This window comes from Callithrix jacchus, chromosome 3, assembly GCF_049354715.1.
Source record: "Callithrix jacchus isolate 240 chromosome 3, calJac240_pri, whole genome shotgun sequence".
NCBI classification, from domain to species: domain Eukaryota; kingdom Metazoa; phylum Chordata; class Mammalia; order Primates; family Cebidae; genus Callithrix; species Callithrix jacchus.
This window is the reverse complement of record NC_133504.1, coordinates 91,984,972-92,005,545: the sequence shown is the minus strand read 5'-3', so window position 1 is coordinate 92,005,545 and position 20,574 is coordinate 91,984,972. Positions and strand designations below refer to the sequence as shown.

Genomic DNA, 20,574 nt, shown 5'->3' with positions numbered 1-20,574 from the left:
GTAAATGGCAGATGTTCACATAATTTATTCATCCCTAAAGCCTGGCTATAAGAGAACAAATGCCTGAAGATGAATACTCAGAGGTGACCAAAAATACCAAGCTGGTGACAATCATTTTATACAATGACACCTACCAAAATCATTCACAGACACTTAACTTAGGCCAAATGAACAATAAAAAAGGTTTGAATTTTAAGCCTGCAAACCACACTCTCCTACTTCATTTGCTCCTAATCACTAACAGCTTATTTCCAACCTTTGCCCTGTAATTTTTTAAAGCCAATGTTAGCCTGGTTTTCCTAAGATTAATGTTAATTATAAACCAACAATGGTCTGCCAAAATTTACTTGAAAATAAAAAAGATAAAAGAAGCACAAGTCAAATCAGAAAGTTGTGTATGCAGTAATAACTATTAACTACTTTGGTCCTTTTCTTTCTCTCCAATTTTTCCTTGTATTTTTGTTGCATAAATCAAAATAGAAAAACTAATAACATGCATGAAAAAGCTTTCAGTCTATTTTATATGCATGGGGAAAAGACAGGAGGAAATCGTTCCTCTTTCTTCTCTAATGCTGAAAATTTCAAATAAACTCAAATCAGACAGTCTCTAACATAAAAACTGTGTGCTTCTTTTGTTTGAGACAGAGCCTTGCTCTTGTCTCCTGGGCTAGAATGCAATAACACAATCTCTGCTCACTGCAACCTCTGCCTCCCAGGTTCAACTAATTCTAATGCCTCAGCCTCCAGAGTAGCTGGGATGACAGGGTGTGTGCCACCACATCCGGCTAATCTTTGTATTTATTTTTTTTTTTTTAGTAGAGATAGGGCTTCACCATGTTGGCAGGATGGTCTCGATCTCTTGACCTCATGATCTGCCCACCTCGTCCTCCCAAAGGGCTGGAATTATAGGCATGAGCCAAGGTGCCCAGCCCTGGGCTCAGAATATGTTTTTCCCACTAGTGTATTTCATTAACCTGAAATAACTGTTTCAGGTTAATACACTAAGTCCCTGGGGATCTCTATAAACCCTTGTTCACTCAGTATCTAGGGCAGTGGTTCTCAAACTTCATGTTTAGGATGTAGCTAGAATACTTGTTAAGTACCTAGAATAACCAGGCCCTATGAAGCAGAGAATCTGATTTAGTAAATATGAGATGGGGCACAGAATCTGAATTTTTAAAAAGCACTCTATGTGGTTCCAGTGTAGATGGTTCAAGAACCATTTTGACAAACACCTGTTTAGAAAAATAGAAGATGAATAGCAGGCAAATGTTGTAGGAATTTAAAAGCCCCCACAGGTATGTCTGGAACTAGATTCAAACACTGGAGCTGTAAGTTTCAGTTCGGTAGAGAATAAATAGAAATGAAGCTGGAAAGGTAAAAGAAGACAGGAAGGCAGCAGGAAAAGCTGCCCGGCATCAGAATCAGAAGGATGAAAGGATACTTGTAGCAGGAGATGGGATGACAGACATCAATCAAATCTTCTAGTCCTAAGTCAAGAACTATTAGAGGTTTTCCAGCCACATATATTTATTTAGATATATTTAGAATATATGTTCATTTTATATTTAGACTATATTTATTTTAGCATATAGTTAGTATACGTGTTTTTCTTCTCCTCTACTCTGAAGAGATTATTGTTCCTGGATTCTAAAACAGCCTCTCAAATCATCTCTCTTATAATAACTTAAAGTAAAATACTTCATTTATAATGAAGTACATTTACTTTAGATCATCTCCCGTGATAATTAACTTACTACTAAAATCTGGGTTCCTGTGCTAGTTCTCTCAGGTTTTCGAATTGTAAAATAAAGTGATCATGAAATAACTAGAACAGTCAAATTCATAGAGACAGAAAGTAGAATAGTGGTTACCAGGGCCTTGGGGAAGCGGGGAAATGAGGAGTTTCAGTTTGGGATGATGAAAAAGTTCTGGAGATAGATGGTGATGAGGATTCCACAACAATGTGAAAGAACTTAATGCCACTGAACTGTACTTTTAAAAAGCTAAAATGAATGTTATGAATATTTTACCACAATTAAAAAAATTAAATGGCAATAGCTACCCTAGCAGCCTTAAAGAAAAACATCAAAATGCATATGAAAGTCTTGCAAGGGTAAACACCCTAGTATCACTTTACAAATGCAAACTATCATCAAGGTCTTTAACAGACAATAAAAGTGATTCACAAAAATAAAAACCTTTGGATATACGTCATTTTCATCATTTTGTGCTTTCTTTGTAGGAAGGCAATTTTCCTATAAAAGAAAAGATGGTGTTTATGACTGCAATATTTCATGAAAGTATACAGTGGCACTGCGTAGCAATAAAAATATGACTATTGTACAGATATTCTATACAAGGATTTGTCCACAAATCTGAGTCAACAGAGAACCTACCAAATGCCCACTTTTCCCTATTTGCATCCCCAGAACAGAGCATCCAAGTGTTTCATAAAATAAATGATCAGAAAACCTAAATCTCTTTCAACTATATTTTCCCAGCTTTTATAAAATAAGCAAAGGCTCTGTTTAGTCTTTAAGGAAAGACTGGTAGTTTCCAGTGATTACGCTTAAAACAGTCATTTCATTATTGAAAAGCAGCTCCAGGGAGCATGACTAACAAGCCGTGAAAGTACTCAGCTGCACCTCCTGCCTGTGAATTCTACCAAGGTGTGATTACTATGCCTCCATGGAGCACTTTTTTTCTCTTTTTCTCTTTTCCCATTACACCAAGCACTTTTAAATTAAAACTGACTTCACAGTGGGTTGGGGAGAAAAATTATGCCATTCACAAATGCTCAACCAGTATGTGTAATGTTCCTACACCAAAATGACTACTAATGAAGAAAACAAAACAAACAGAAAATAATTATTCTAAATCAGCCCTGAAACATTATTTTTGTTCTTAATACACTACATCCCAAAGCACAAAGCAGGAGTTCTAATCATTACTGACTGAGATCTAGAGAAACCTATTTACACAACCACCGTGTGTACCGATTTCCCTATCTCCAGAATTCACTGGCATATCCTATTGTATTTGCCAGCCCTATTGTCAATTTTGCCTAATCCCAAATTTCATATTCCCCAAAACCCATCCTCCTTAGACAAAATGTTACCCTCACTGACATGCTTCTAGCTTACTCCCTTTTCCACCTCCACCTCTACTACACAATTCTCAAAAAATAGAGCTTTATTCTTACTGTTGTTGTGATGAGGTGTACAGATTTGTTACAGCATATCCCTGACAACACTACCCACCAGTCACATTTTATCTCACATTTCCCTGTTGTATTTGTATATCACTTAACATTATCTGACTGACTAGTTTTACGGTTATCTTCTCCAACTGAGTGAAAACTACATCTATCTTATTTATTACTATATCCACAGTGCCTAGAACAGTGCCTGGCTCATAATAAGCACTCAATGAGTATTGACTGAATGAATAAATTAATGAATAAGTGAATGCATGCACTTTTGGCCAAAAGCAATGAAAAGTGTTGGGAGACATGAGATTTTTAGGTTTGAAAGTTCAGTAGCCAAAACAAAACACAGGGACACATATGCACACACACTCTCACACACTCACATGGACACACACAATAACACAGAGTTCTTTTTGCCTCTGGTTTCCTTCTATTGTCCTGGAGTTGCACACTTAAAAAGTAATGAGCTGGAGGCATTACACAAGAGAAGTGAGGAGTACAATCTCTGGAGTTAGAGCACCTAAATCCAATCCCACCTCCAAAACACACTAGATTTGTGATGATGGGCAAGGTTCTTAGCCTCGTTAACAAGGGTAACAGTAGTAGTGCCAGAAGGATTGAGATAAGCATGTCAAGCAGGGAACACAGTGCCTGGCAAAGCACAACAAGCACTTAATAAATCCTTGATATTATTCTACTAGAAGTTCCTTATTCTGAAGAGCTGGGAAGCAGCATGAATCCTCCTTCACATCCCATAACCTCACTATGATGCATGATGTTCAGCCTCTGAGGTAACACCAGGGTCAAACGACCCTTGCATCTGAAGCAGCATCCTCACTTCTTCACTTGCCTCTGCCCCTACATTGATCTCCTCACCTCCTACAACACCCAACCCCATTAACCAGTTCCATATAATTTCAATTGGGAATGTGGTCCTCGTTATTTACTTAATAGCTGTCTCCCCTTAAAAAATTTGGTAACTCATCACTTGGATTTTAAGAAAATAACTTACAACTTAATGATGATAATGAATATCCACTACCAGATATGCCATCTTACCAACTAATCAGGAGAGAGCTCAAAATACCCCAATGATTTTGAGGCCTAAAACAATGATTTTGATTTGATAGATCAGTTCTCCTGGGACCTTTCACACCCTGACAACTGTCAAGTGATTTTCAGTTCTAAGAGAAGAGCTATTCAAACATCATCATTTTTACCCCTGCTTTATTTATCTAGCCCCTGTTTCATAGAGTGGTCAAAGACCATGAGCTTTATGGTCAGAAATACTAATTCAAAACTGGCTCTGGCACTTACCAGATCTTATACAAGTCAATGAAAATGCCTTGAGCCTCAGTGTCCTTGGAGTAGATAAAAGCAATTCGTAACAATTAAATAACATTATGTTCACATAGTGGCTAGCAAATAAAAAAAAATCCACAAATGTTAGATAATTACTATTGTAAATAAACCTCTTGTTAACTCCCTAAATTACTACTCTTAAATCTTTATTTCCTACCAAATTCTAAGTTTTATAGACCAGTAACATCCCTTTCTACCAATTCCTCATGGAAGAATCCTATTCTCATACAAATTTTAATTCATATGGGAGGCTTATGACCCTGTTATAATAACTCCTGTTTGTCCTCCTGACTTCCAACATTTTCCTTTCAACGTGCTTCCAAAAAACATCTTATGGTGATACTGAAAGTACACGTTTTCATTCCCAAAACAAGTAAAAACAATACCTCTTTAGAGTTCACCTTCAGAGGAATGTCATGAAAAGGGGAAATGTAATGACCAGTTACGTTCTCTGCAAAGAAAAAAACAAACAGAATTAAAGCAACAGGCATGTTGTTCTTTACAGCAATAATACCTTTATCCACTTTTAAACTTACCTGCTTTTTTCAAAGCTAACTTAAACTCCCAACTTAAAGTTGATTCAACTTTTAAAACCTGCCACAATCTAAGGACCAAAAAAAAATATATACCAACTAAACGGTATTTGGGTTGCTGAAATCATTTACTTATCCCTGTGGCTTAAAATATCCAAAGCGGAAAATACATACGATAGACTAAAACCCAAAATATTAACAAAACAAAACAAAAAATCTCACTTTTGAAAAAGAGACTCATTAAGTGAATTCTATTAAAACTGATTTCAATTTCCCTTGGGAAAACCTAACAATAGTATTCCCAATTTCCACCTACTATCCATAGGAAAAAAAAGTCCAAAGGTCCTATTCAATTAAAAGAAAAGATACATTGTTTCCATTCAATGTGGTAAGGATGCCAATACTAAAGTAAGCTTAGAACAAAAACGAACTTCAAGAACAGAAACTGTCCTATCTTAATGAGTATTTTAAATACTTTCAAAAGTATGTATTACTTGAATAAACATAATCCCTTTTAAATAAATACAATGCACTTTTACTGGAATACATCTGCTTCTAAAAGCTAAGCTTAATATTAATAAAGCCCTAAAAAATTTTCACTTTGTAATTTCCTAAATCAGGGTGTTCTACTTCTCGCCTGCTACATCTTTGGCATAATTTTGAAATTTAGATTTCAAGACCATTTTAACAAAATATAACAAAGACTGGCTACATCCCAATAGCAATGAGCATACCAGCAATGACATCTTGGTTTTTTTCTTTCTTTTTTTTTAAGACAAGGTCTGGAGTGCAGTGGCATGATCATGGCTCGCTGCAGCCTTAATCTCCTGGTCTCAGGCCAGCCTCCCACCTCAAGCCTCCAGAGTAGCTGGGACTACAGGCATGCATCACCACACCCAGCTAGGTTTTAAATATTTTGTACAGACAGGGTCTTGCTCTGTTGCCCAGGCTTGTCTCAAAGTCTGGAGCTCAAGCAATCCACCTTGGGCCTCCCAAAGTGTTGGAATTACAGGTGTGAGCCCCCGCACCTAGCCCAGATTTTGGTTTTGAAATGCCATTCTCCAATAACAGGAACTAAGCCTCCTCAAGAAAGGCCTGATTTTAATGCAGGAGCAAAGAATACACAAGAGCCAGGAACATCTTGTAGGGTCAGAAGGCAACCAAGTGCTCAAAAATCAAAAGATTGGAGGTATGGTAAAGGGAAATGTGAACCAATCTGAAAAAGCTCCCGAAACCAAAGCTGGAACCATTTGAGCAACAAAATATAAAATAAATACACATGAATCCACAGGAATACAAACAAATGATAAAATAAATAAATGAGAGAGAAGAAACAAATCCAAGATTGAAAAACTGTAACAGATTAGAAGACACTAAGGAGACAGGATGACTAAATGCAGTCTGGTATGCTGAACCAGATCCTGGAACAGAAAAATGACATTAGTGGAAAACGTAATGAAATCCAAACACAATCTAGTTTAGCTAAAAGTTTAGTTAAGGGCATGTGCCAATGTCAGTCTCTTAGTTTACAATGGCAATGTAACTAAATTTACAATAGCAATGGTAAATGATGTTAAGATGATAATATTAGGGAAAAACTGAGTGGGGGGTATGCTGGAATCTTGCACTAACTTTGCAGCTTAAGCCAATCTAAAATTATTCCAAAATGAAAAGTTTATTAAACAACAACAACAAAATAAGCCTTGGCATTTGTCCAATAAAAATACAGGCAGATAACTTTAACAATGAAGTTGTTAATTCCCACCAATATTTTATTTCCCCCAACCATGCTGTATGCTTTACCTTAGCACTTATCACTAGAATTAAGTGCTGGAGTTTTGGTAGTTGTTTATTTTTGTTTGTGCTTTCTACTGGATCTCCAACATGTAGAAAAGTACCTGGCACTTAATAAGCATCCAATATGTATTTGCTGAGCAAATATGTGTTAGATAAATATCTCTAATTCGATACTAAAGTTGGCCACTTTATTTTTCCCTTTAAACTGTAACATAATTTTTATTTCCCCACCTTAGCAACAAGGTAATTCCTGAAGGATGTGTGCACAAGGCAGGGATAAAAATGAGAAAGAGCACACAAATGGCAAAGTACATAAAACTCTGGCTATAACCTATAAAGCTCTTTTCATCAGTTAAAAGGATGCTCTTAAAAAAAAAAAACACCTCTTTGATATATTACATCAGACTTTGATATATTACATCAGATTTTCAAAGTTATCTATGATCAACACAAGAACACAAAAAACAAAACTACCCATTTTTTGCATGTTTATTTTTCTAAACATAATAGATACCAAAGTGGGCCATATTTACATATTTTTGATTAAAATAAAATACGGTGATGGGAACTGAAAATGGTACACTTGCTTTGGAAAACAATTTGGTAGTTTCGTGTAAAGATATAATTAGCATGTAACCCAGAAATCCCATTAAGTATTTAACTGAGAAATAAAAACATCTTCACCCAAAAATCTAAGTGTTTATACTGTGACATGGTAAAAGCCCCATAAAACTGCATACCTCAACCATACCTCGGCTTTCTGTTGAAACTGCTCTCTGTAACCACTTAAGATCACCAAAAACTGTAAACAACCCAACGTACAACTAGTAAATGGAGAAAAACTATGTTACACTCATATATCTTTTAATTAATGGCTTATTAATTACTTCACAAAAACAAATGCACTATTGATATACACAATTAAATGGATGCATCTAAATACATTATATCAAGTGAAAGAAGCTCAACTCAATTCTTTAAGATAAAGAGCAGATCAGTGGTTGGTTGCCAGGATCTGAGGGTAAGAGAGTAGGCTGACTCTAAAGGAGGCCATAAAAATTTTTTTTCTGGAGGGACTGACCTGCTTTGTACTTTGATTGTGATGCTTACATAGCTTTGATTGTGATACTTTGATTGTGATGAAAACATAGATTTCACAAATCTATGCTTCTGTGAAAACTCAGAAGTGTTCACAAAAAAAGTAAAATTTACCATATGTAATTTTTAAAATAAATAAATACGGAGCTGAAAGACAACTAGGAGGATGTTAAGAAGACATACACAGCCCTCTGCATCTGCAGATTCGAACAATCGCAGATAAAAAATATTCTGAATTTTTCTTTAAATAATACAACAATAAACGTAATAATAAAACAATACAATATAAAACTATTTACATAGCATTACAAGGTATCAGATATTGTAAGTAATCCAAAGAGGATTTAAAGTAGAGAGGAAGGCTTCTTTCTCTTGGCTTCTTTCCATCCGCCTTCATCCATCAGGAAAAAAAAACAAAACAAAACAGGAGTGTATAGGTCATGTGTAAATACTACACCATTCTATATCAGGGACTGGAAATCTGCAAATTTTGGTATCCATGGGGATTCTAGAACCAATATCCTGCAAATAGAGGGACAACTGTTATGTATAAATGGAAGCCCTTATTCCAAGAACAATCATCAATCTGTGATTGTCCTCTCTTCAAGTCACCAAAGTAAAAAAGGTAGAATTCTGAAAAGAAAAAAGTACAATTGGATTGTTCATTTGGGACCTATCATTGTGATGGAAATTAACAATAATTTCAGCTCTAAGGATCCAGAAAGTAACACAAACAAGAAAAGTTTGTTATCATGGGGGTAAAAGAAACTTGACAGAAAAGCTAAGCTGCCTTTGTAATTGAGAGTAAATAGTCTAAGACACTGATTTGGTGTTAAATTTCCCTAAAGATGCAATGCTCTTGTTAACTGTGGACAAGCCCAATAACCTTATTAAGATGTCAAATCATACACACACACACACACACACACACACACACACATATATATACACACACACATATATATACGTAGTTTTGTAATTGTCATATAGAAGGTAAAAAGATTACAAATGAGTAAATTGTCTGTATTTACTCACATAACCATACCTACTAGAACCTTTTTCATGAAATAGTATTAATAAAAATGTAATAATAAAGAAAAAGAATAAAAATATAACTATTTCTAGAAAACAAATATGGCCTTAGATCTCAGATAATGACAATGCTTTAATGGCCAACATATCTATAAATTTGCACAGGAGCAATGACTAGAAAGGCCAAAAGCCTGACTTCTAGTTACTAAACTTGATAAAAATGGCAACTGAAGAATGATGAGGTTCATAAATTTGAAGCAGAGCTTTATTTCTCATAAAGAGCTGCAACCTGCAAGCATGCTCAATTGAACTTCCTGCTTCTCCATGGGACCATGTTCAAAAAACAGTGGTGTTAGCCTGATCTGAGGGTGGAGTTTTCGGCTCTCTGATGTCAAAAGGTGAAACAGAAAACATAAAACCCACACTGCACATTCTCCATAGATTTGCCAGAACCACTCTTATCAGGAGGGAATGCTGGTCAGTTGTTTTGTGGAAACCACAAAAGGGAGGGGCAGCAGTCAGGCTTTTAGTTGGTATCATCCGTGGTATCGTTTGAAAGAGCTGAGTTTTTTGGCATGCAAAAGCTGTGGAGTTTGATTAGGTCCCATTTGTCTATTTTGGCTTTTGTTGCCAATGCTTTTGGTGTTTTGGTCATGAAGTCCTTGCCTACTCCTATGTCCTGAATGGTTTTGCCTAGATTTTCTTCTGCAACCAACAGAATGGGAAAAAATTTTTGCAGTTTACCCATCTGACAAAGGGCTGATATCCAGAATTTACAAAGAACTCAAACAAATTTACAAGAAAAAAACAAACAAGCCCATTCAAAAATGGGCAAAGGATATGAACGGACACTTTACAAAAGAAGACATACATGAGGCCAATAAACATATGAAAAAAATGCTCATCATCCCTGCTCATTAGAGAAATGCAAATCAAAACCACATTGAGATACCATCTCATGCCAGTTAGAATGGCAATCATTAAAAAATCTGGAGAGGATGTGGAGAAATAGGAACACTTTTATACTGCTGGTGGGAGTGTAAATTAGTTCAACCATTGTGGAAGACAGTGTGGCGATTCCTCAAGGACCTAGAAATAGAAATTCCATTTGACCCAGCAATCCCATTACTGGGTATATATCCAAAGGATTATAAATCATTCTACTATAAGGACACATGCTCACGAATGTTCATTACAGCACTTTTTACAACAGCAAAGACCTGGAACCAACCCAAATGCCCATTGATGATAGACTGGACTGGGAAAATGTGGCACATATACACCATGGAATATTACGCAGCCATCAAAAACGATGAGTTCGTGTCCTTTGTAGGGACATGGATGAACCTGGAGACCATCATTCTCAGCAAACTGACACAAGAACAGAAAATGAAATACCGCATGTTCTCATTCATAGGAGGGTGTTGAACAATGAGAACACATGGACACAGGGAGGGGAGCACTATACGCTGGGGTCTGTTGGGGGGAATAGGGTAGGGACAGCGGGGGGTGGGGAGTTGGGGAGATATAGCATGGGGAGAAATGCCAGATATAGGTGAAGGGAGGAAGGCAAAAAATCACACTGCCACATGTGTACCTATGCAACTATCCTGCATGCTCTTCACATGTATCCCAAAACCTAAAATGCAATAAAAAAAATAAATTAAATAAAGGATAAATGCTTGAGGGGATGGATCCCCCATTTCCCATAATGTGATTATCACTCATTTCATGTCTGTATCAAAATATCTTATGTACCCCATAAACATATACACTTACTCTACCCACAAAAATTAAAAAGTAAAAAAATAAAAAATATATATTAAAAAAAGAAAGAGCTGGTTTTTATTTAGCACTTAGGGAAGAAAACTTAATAGCACTTAATGAGTGAAAGGGTGTAAGCAGGCATGCTTGACCTCCCCATTCCAGTCATGACCAAGAACTCAGTTTTCAAGGTTTCTCTAGGGTTCCCCTTGGCCCAAGCCTCCCTGTATGTTCTTAATTGGCTAATGTTAATACTTTATACCTTAATTCTTTATTCCACCAGATATACTGATATGGTTTGGCTGCGCCCCCACCCAAATCTCATCTTGAATCTCCACATGTTGTGGGAGGGACCCAGTGGGAGGTAACTGAATCATGGGGGCAAGTCTTTCCTGTGCTGTTCTTGTGATAGTGAGTAATTCTCATGAGATCTGATGATTATATAAGGGGGAGTTTCCCTGCACAAGCTCTCTTCTTGTCTGCCGCCATATGAGACGTGCCTTTGACCTTCTATCATGATTGTGAGGTCTCTCTAGCCACATGGAACTGTAAGTCCAATAAACCTGTTTTATTTGTAAATTCCCGACTCTCAGGTATGTCTTTATCAGCAGCATGAAAATGGACTAATATAGTAAATTGGTACCAGTAGAGTAGGGTGCTGCTGAAAAGATAACCTAAAAATGTGGAAGCAACTTTATAACTGGGTAACAGGCAGAGTTTGGAACAGTTTGGAGGGCTCTGAAGAAGACAGAAAAATGTGGGAAAGCGTGGAACTCCCGAGAGACTTGTTGAATGGCTTTGACCAAAATGCTGATAATGACATGGACAATGAAATCCAGTCTGAGGTGGTCTCACATGGAGATGAGGAACTTGTTGGGAACTAGAGCAAGGATGATTCTTGTTACATTTTATCAAGGAGACTAGCAGCATTACACCCCTGCCCTAGAGATTTGTGGAACTTTGAACTTAAGAGAGATGATTTTAGGGTATCTACAAGAGGAAGAAATTTCTAAGCAGCAAAGCATTCAACAGGTGACTTGGATATTGTTAAAAGCATTCAGAGCATAGAAATCTGGAAAATCCGAAGCCTGACAACGTGATACAAAAGAAAATACCATTTTATGAGAAGAAAATCAAGCTGGCTGCAGAAATTTGCATAAGTAATGAGGAGCCAAAAGTTCATCCCCAAGATAATATGAAAACGTCTCCAGGGCATGTCAGAGGTCTTCATGGCAGCCCCTCCCATCACAGGTCCAGAGGCCTAGAGGGAAAAGGTCGTTTAGTGGGCTGGGCCCAGGGTCCCTATGCTGTGTGCAGCCTAGGGAGTTGGTGCCCTGAGTACCAGGCAGTCTAGCCATGTCTAAAAGGGGCCAAGGTACAGCTTTGGTTTTTGCTTGAAAGGGTGGAAGCCCCAAGCCTTGGAGGCTTCCATGTGGTTGGTGTTGAGCGTGTAGGTGTATGGAAGTCAAGAACTGAGCTTTGGGAACCTTTGCCTAGAATTCAGAAGATGCATGGAAATGCCTGGATGCTCACGCAAAAGCTTGCTGCTGCAGGGGCAGGGCCCTCATGGAGAATCTCTGCTAGAGGAATGTGGAAGGGAAATATGAGGTCAGAGCCCCAATCAGAGTCCCTACTGGGGTACTGCCAAGTGGAGCTATAAGAAGAAGACCACTGTCCTCTAGACCCCAGAATGGTAGATCTACCAACAGCCTGCACCATGTGCCTGGAAAGGCTGCAGACACTCAATGTCAGCCCATGAAAGGAGGGGGACTACACCCTGCAAAGCCACAGTGGTGGAGCTGCCCAAGACTATGGGAACTCACCTCTTGCATCAGCATGACCTGGATATAAGACATGGAGTCAAAGGAGATCATTTTGGAGCTTTAAGATTTGATGGCCCTGCTGGATTTTGGATTTGTATGGGGCCTGTAGCTCCTTTGTTTTGGCCAATTTATCTTATTTGGAACAGTTGTATTTACCCAATACCTGTGCCCCATTGTATCCAGGAAGTAATTAACTTGCTTTTGAGTTTACAGGCTCATAGGTGGAAGGGACTTGCCTTGTCTCAGATAAGACTTTGGACTGCAGACTTTGAGTTAATGTTGAAATGAGTGAAATGTGGGAGAGACTGTTGGGAAGGCATGATTGGTTTTGAAACATGAGGACATAAGATTTGAGCAGGGCCAGGGGCAAAATAATATGGTTTGGCTGTGTCCCCACCCAAATCTCTTCTTGATTTCCATGTGGGAGGTAATTGAATCATGGGGGCAAGTCTTTCCTGTGCTGTTCTCATGATAGTGAATAAGTCTCACGAGATCTGATGATTATATAAGGGGGCGTTTCCCTGCACAAGCTCTATTCTCTTGTCTGCCACCAGATGAGATGTGCCGTTCACCTTCTGCCATGATTGTGAGGCCTCCCCAGTCATGTGGTACTCTAAGTCCAATAAACCTCTTTCTTTTGTAAATTGCCCAGTCTGAGGTATGTCTTTAACAGCAGCATGAAAACGAACTAATAAAAATATACAGTATTTCTTGACATCAATAACCTGCCTTTTTACCTTTTTTCTCATTCTTCTTATTTTTATCTTCTGCACTTTTATTTTTTCATATCAAGGCTGACAGAATATTCTGTAATCATATTGAATTTTCTATGCTTTTCCTATTATATAGATCCAAAAGTTCTCTTAGAAAAGAAGAACCTGGAATTCTCACTAATATGCAGATCCTTAAATTACCATCCTATACCTAGTGAATCAAAATCTCAAGGAGAGAGAAATGGATATCTGTATTTTTAGCAAAAACCCCAAATAATTCTTATACTCAGGTGTATGAGAAGCACTGTCTATGTGTTTATTTTTGGCGAGGAGGATTCTATAATTAAATTTCCTTTTTTGTTCAACTTGCATTTTTCTTTGTGCGTCTAATTATCTTTCTTACATTGTCATAATCACATCTATAAATTATTCCTTATGCCTTATGGATATCATCAAAACCATGGAATCCTCTCTTTACCCAATCAGGTTCCTCAGGAACCCTCTATGCTCAGGCTGCAATATGAACTGGATGCTTTCTGGGCATCCTAAGACTGCTTCTTTGCTCTCCAGCTTAGATCTATCATTTTCTGAATCCCATGCCTTCATGCTTTTTGGTTTACTTATTTATCTTGCAGGAGCATACCCCTAATTAGTGCTTTGTAAGAAAGATTGCATGTGAGGCCAATTTCTCAAGTTGTTAAATGTCTAAAATGTCTCACTCCTCACTCAGTCCTCACTCCAGATTGACAGTTGGCTGAGTAGAGAATTTCAAAGGCATTTTTCCAGTCTTCGGGCATTGAGTGTTGCAGGCCTGTTATCTGACCACCCCCCAAACTTCACCCCCAGCAAGACTTGTAGGATCCTCTCAACAGCTGTATAATAATGTGACGGAGGAGTCAGAACACTTGGGTCCTTCAATTCTTAGATTTTTTTTTCTATTACCCCTTTTACAATTTCTTCTCCCTTTTTCTTTCCTTCTGAAACCCATATGAGTCAAATATTGGACTTTCCCGATTCAATCTCTATGTCACTTCTTCTTGCCTCCTTTTTCTATCTGTGACATTTTGTTCTACTTTCTGGTAGATTTCTTTACCTTATCTTCTAATTCATCTATATTCATTTCCTAGCACTACTGTGACAAACTACCACAAACTTCATGGCTTAAAACAGAACATCATTCAACCCACTACACCTTCTACTGAGTTATTTGTTTTAACAAGTTATTTGTTAAAGGTCTTGGTCTTTGACTGTCATTTCTTAAGAGCCCACTTGTCCTTTCCATTATAACAGATGTAATAACTTTAAAAATCTCAGAGAACACCCATTTGACCTTCCAAAATTCAAGTTTCTTGTTTTTCACATTTCATTTGTAAATTTTCCTTAAATTCATTCATTAAATATTTACTGAACATACACACTATACTAAGCATGGTTCTAGGTACTGGATACAAATTCCAATTCATAGCTCTTATGGAAATGACATTCTAATTGGGGTGTGGAAGCGATGATTATGTGTTTATTCTATCATGTATCATAAGCACTATAAAGGAAAACAAATTAGGGAAAGTGAAGAACGAAAAATGAAAATGTTACCAGTGGCAAATCCTTATGGCTTTGCAACAATCTCAGTTCTTGCCTCCTCAGAAAAAGAATTCAACTGAGGTGCATAAGGCAGGAAAGGCCAAGGCAAGTTTTAGAGATAAAATGAGTTTATTAAAATACAAAGCTTTAGAGCAGGAACAAAAGGAAGGAAAGTACACTTGGAAGAGAGCAAAGAGGCCAACTTGAAAGACAAATGCATGATCTGACCTTTCGACTTGGGGTTTTATATGTTGGCATACTTCCAGGATCTTGCATCCCATCTCCCCTGATTCTTCCCTTGGGGCAGGTTGTCTGAACACACAGTGGCCTTCTAGCACTTGGGAGGGGGACCATGTGCAACGTGTTTACTGGAGTTGTACCCATGTTCACTTGTGTTCCCCTTATCAGTAGAATGTCCCTCGGAGCTCCTATAACAAACTCTGCCATTTTGCCTCTTAGTGCGAATGCTTGAGCCCACTGACCCAGTTCCTGAGATCTTATGTGAAGATGCTGACCACATTCTGTTTATTTGGAGACTCCCTTTCCCTGGTGCAGGCTGCAACCAATTATTATCTTAGAGAAACAGTTAACAACTACCTGACCATCACCTGATCATTGCCTGTCTAGGGCAGGGGAGCCTTCTTCTACCCTGCTCATGCAGGGATGGCAGGAGCACACTGATCAAAAGGAAGAGTAGCAAGCAGTGAATTCAGAGAGAAGCTCAGTATCAGATCCAGTAGGACCTTACATATTATGGTACAAATTTCAAAAAATTTGAGTGAAATGGAAAGCCGAGCTTGGACTTGATCTGACTTACATTTTAAAAGGAACAAGGTGATTGCTGTATGGAAAGTAGACTACAAGGGGATAAGGGTGGAAGCAGGGTGAAGAATCAGGAGGTTAATACGACTGATCAAGGGAAAGATGATGGTGACACAGACAAAGTGACAAGGGTGGAAGTGGAAAGAAGGAACTGTCTTTTGGGACATTTCTAAAAAATATATATATGCTAATGAGTTAGCTGTGGGCTAAGAGCAAAAGTGACATGAATGATTCCCAGGTTATGCGTTAGTGACTAAAGACAGAGAAAGAAACAAGTTTGGTGAGGGTGGGGGAATCAGGCATTCTGTTTTATACTGTTAATCTTGAGTTGTATCTTAACATTTAAGTACAAATACAGAGTAGAAAGCTGGAGGTTTAAATCTTGAGTTCAAGAAGACACTGGGGCTAATGTTATAAATCTGGGAATCGTAAATATTGTCTAACACTATGGGACCTGATGGGATCACCTACAGCAACAGCAATGGTCAGCAAACTCTGGCTTTTGGGCCAAATCTGTCACATGGCCTGGTTTTAGTTTTGTAAGTACAGTTTTATTGGAACATAACCACATCCATACTTTTACTGTCCATGGCTGTATGTTACAGTGACAGAGCTGAGTATTTGCAACAGAGACTGAATGGTTTGCAAAACTAAAAGAATTTATCTGGCCCTTTACAGAAAACTTTGCCAATCCCTGCCCTACAGAGGCAGCATAGAGAAGCAGGCTGAGGATTGAGCCCTGAGCATTTCAAAGGTTACAGTTGGGAAATAAGACAAAAGTTCAACAAGGGAGAATGTAAAGGAGATGCATCAAAACTAACACAAAGTGGATTCCCAGAGAAATTCCTCCGGTAAAGACAAAAGAAAGTGTTTCAAAGAAAGTGATCAACTGTAAAAAGTACTGTTAATAGGTCATATGAGGACTTCAAACTGACCATTAAGGTTGCAGCATGCAGGTGACAGGTAGCCCTGACAAGCAGTTGGGTATAGTAGTAGTGATGAAAGCTTAACTTAAGTGATCCTTGGCTATTTTAGTTTATATTAAACAGACTAGAAAAAAATGACTGGGAACTCTGTATTACACAGAGATGAATGGGTAAGAGGCTGGCTGTTATGCTGGGGTCTCCAAATGCCACCATGCAGAGTGCTGCTGGGGCACCAACACCATCAGGGGTCCTACTTTCCTCTCATCTAATAATTCAATTTGTATAGAAGGAACTAGCACACCCCTCATGCATTAGACCTGCACGGGAAACGTTTGTGTGCTATTTGTAATAAAACTTAAATTAATCCCCCTGTGTTAAGTTCTACATCCATCTAACCCTCTATTCTATCTGATATCAACACACTTGCAACCTCTCTGAGGTTCTGCAGCAGCTCAGCTTTTTCCTAAACTACATCCGCTGAACACACAAACTTCAGCTGGGACTTCTTTCACACTGCTTCATTAATAACCATACCTCCATCAGTTTTTACATCCTTTATACATGTTTCAAAATCTCAAGCTGTGGTGGTTCCTTAGCTGTTGTTTTAGGATTATCCTTTCTTATCCTGATTTACTATCACTTTAATAGGATATTTATTATGGGGGAAAAAGATAAATGATTGTAGTCACTGTGTCATTTTTGCCTTGGTATTTCACTCTTGTCAAAAATCAGATTGTGTCTTAGGCATTAATTGCTAACCTCTATGAGGCCCATCAATCTACAGGATATTGCTAAGCAGTGGTCAAAATTTTTCCCTTCGACTGGTCTGAAATTAGATTTTATTCTAGCATTTTCTAAGTTACCTATGTGATTCTTTCTCTCACAAGAGCAAGTTGTATCAGGATGAAAGTTTATTACTTACACCAAAGCAAGTGAGAAAACTGAATGGAATGTGAAAACTATACTAATTTTATGTACATATACCAGACAGCTAAATGTATACCATATACCAACATATGATTACACACTATTACAAAACCATTTATAGAGATCATTACTAAAAGCTTCGGCAACGACTAAAGCTAGCTTTATTTTCTGATAAAAAGATTAAGAAATGTAAAAAAGCTTAAAAACTTCAATAAAAATGCTTCCTCTGTTCCATATAGATCACACGATTCATATTTCACAGTATTCTTATAGAAAACGTTTAAGGTTTTAGGAACTGAAAAATCAAATAAAATACTTTTTCTATATTCACACAGTACCCATTGTGTTCTATTGTATCAGTTGAAGTTCTATGATATAGGCCAACTTTAAAAAGTCACGGAAACTTATACTTAAGACTCAATCATATTTTTTGGATTATTCATGGGAAGTTCTTTTTGAAGTCCAAAGATACAGCACTTTCAATGGCAGACTCCACCTACTTACCCAAATGACACACTTAAAGAAAACCTACAGTAATTTCAACACAAGCACATGCTTACTATAAGTGACAAAGCAAATTAATTTTTAAAAACTGCATGGTTCATTTCCAGACTAAATAAAAGCAACTTGAATTATCCTCAGCACTATTTCTGTAAGTAAACTGGTTGTCTATCCCATAATAAGAACATTCCAAATTATGGAAAACATAGCTTTTCCCTATCCTTTGAGAAAAGTTTGGAATCTAAGAGATTTCAAATTATTAACAAAACAAAACAAACAAAAACACCCAAGATCTCAAAGGAATACTGGCATGCAATATTAGGTCTTTGGCCTGATATGAGTCTAACTTCATTATGATTTCACAGTTAATTCAAAAGATTCCAAGTAACCATTAAAACTTTAAGACCTAAGAAGACAGGCACAGTGGTGCATGCCTGTATCCCAGCTACGGGGAAGCAGAGGTAAAAGGATTGCTTCAGCTGGGGAGGTCAAGGATGCAGTAAGTTGTGATAGCACACTGTGCTCCAACTTGGGCAAAAGCATTGAGACCGCATCCCTAAACAAACAAATGAAAAACAAAATAAAATGAATAAACAACAAAAAATCTCTGAAATCTATAAATTAATAGGAACACTTTCAAAATAATTAATTTTATCACATCCCCTTTTTTTCTCCCTTTACAGAATGTTAACAATAAGGATTTTAGTCTAATGTCTTAAAGTCAAAAAGGAAAAATAAATACCATTTCTTAAATACCTATCATGTGTGAGACTATGTGTACACATAGTCTCATTTAACTGCCAGAGCAACTAGTGCTATCCCCATTTTGTTTACAGAGATCAGATGTCATCTGAGGTAAGGCATCCATCTGGTGGTTAATTCAGTTGAGTGACTTGTCCAAGATGGTAAAATCAGGACTACAACGTAAGTGGTTTAACTATTAGTCTAGAACCGTTACAGCACAGTTACTTCTGGAAGTCACAGAAATCATATCCCTGGTATCACTAAGCTGTTAACAAATGTTCTAAGAAATAAGTATTTTTGTGATTCAAGTTTTGGACAAGTTACATCAGAATCTTCCAAAACTTAAATATGCACGTTACTCTTCAAAAAGGAAATAAAATGGGAAGTGTTCTCATTCATTAAACCATGAAACCTTCTGTTTTAAAGAAAACATAATAATTTCCCATGGGATGTTTGTGTTCAACTAAAGCAGTTTGGAAAATGATCAGATAATTCAATCTTCTCATTCCATGGCTTGAAAAAATGAGGTGCAGGGAGGTGAAGTGACAGCAACATACTAACAGGACCAGGGCTGGCACCAAGGAGACCTGATGATTCCCACCAGGATGCTCTTTCCCCTAATCATCCTGTCTCACTGTTTCTACAAAGTTTAATATCATTTTTTTTAAGTATTACCTCAATCATTTATTCTGATTTTCCTGAATGACAGTAAAGAGAAACCATTTACAGACATGAAGCTCGAAAATGCTCTGCCTCCCAATGCACTAGTAGTATTTCAGAAACTTGGAATATATTTGGAAATGTGGAAAATGATTCCATTTTAGTAACACGAATAACAATTTTAGGCCAAGTGGTACTACGCTCTTATTTTTCTTTGAAGTGAGACATTAGTCCACCCTAATACTGCATACAGACACACTGAGTAAAGAATATCCAATCTGTGACCATCTTTATAAATTAGGACAATTTGTCCATTGCTTTCCCCTTACCTCATTCGCCCGAGGGTGGCTTCCTTTCACTTTGTCCTACCCCTTCTAGCAAATAGTAAACAGTCCTGGCCAGTGATGCCATCTGGCGGTTAGTTCAGAAATTGTTTAACCAACACACCTTCCAATCAGGATCTTACCATCTGGACCCTCCAAAACCACACTCCCCTTTCTTCCAATTTTTGCCCATTTATCTTAGTAAAACCGGTTTTCTTCTTTTCTGCTCATTTTATCCAACTGAATGCAAAAAGTATTTTATATGCGGCATTCTAGTTACAGAAAAAAATCATGAGTCCTAAGTACATTTGCAGCTAAAGAAACAAACCAACAATGAGAGGCCAAAATAATCCCCAAAATGCCCCCATTAGAGATCCTGTCCTATTAGAGATTACTGGAATCTCCATTATTCATCCAATGCCTTCAAGGAATACCAGTGCTGAGAAGGACCTTGAGGATCATCACTTCAAGGTCAAATGCTTCATTTTATAGCTGAAGAAACTGGCTCCAGGAGAAAGAAATAAAGTAATCACCCACCCAACAGGACACAGCAAGTTAATAATCCTCAAAATGCCCCATTAGAGATCCTGTCCTTATAGAGATTATTCGAATCTCTGTTATTCATCCACTGCCTTCAGGGAATACCAGTGCTGAGAAGGACCTTGAGGATCAACGTTCAAAGTCAAATGCTTCATTTTACAGCTGAATAAACTGGCTCCAGCAGAAAGAACTGAAGTAATCACCCACCTAACAGCAC

At 37.6% G+C, this 20,574-nt stretch overlaps 1 protein-coding gene across 3 annotated transcripts in view; it reads right to left on the bottom strand.

Annotated features, from left to right (window-relative positions):
• PPA2 (inorganic pyrophosphatase 2) overlaps positions 1-20,574 on the bottom strand; it is a 106,299-nt gene that overhangs the window by 83,587 nt on the left and 2,138 nt on the right. For all 3 annotated transcript variants that reach the window (XR_013533006.1, XM_035293203.3, XM_008992899.5), the window contains exon 2: positions 4,960-5,024. Coding sequence is in view for 2 of the 3 variants with exons in the window: in XM_035293203.3 (XP_035149094.3) it covers positions 4,960-5,024 (65 nt within the window). In the remaining variant the exon portion in view is untranslated. The remainder of the gene's footprint in view (positions 1-4,959; positions 5,025-20,574) is intronic.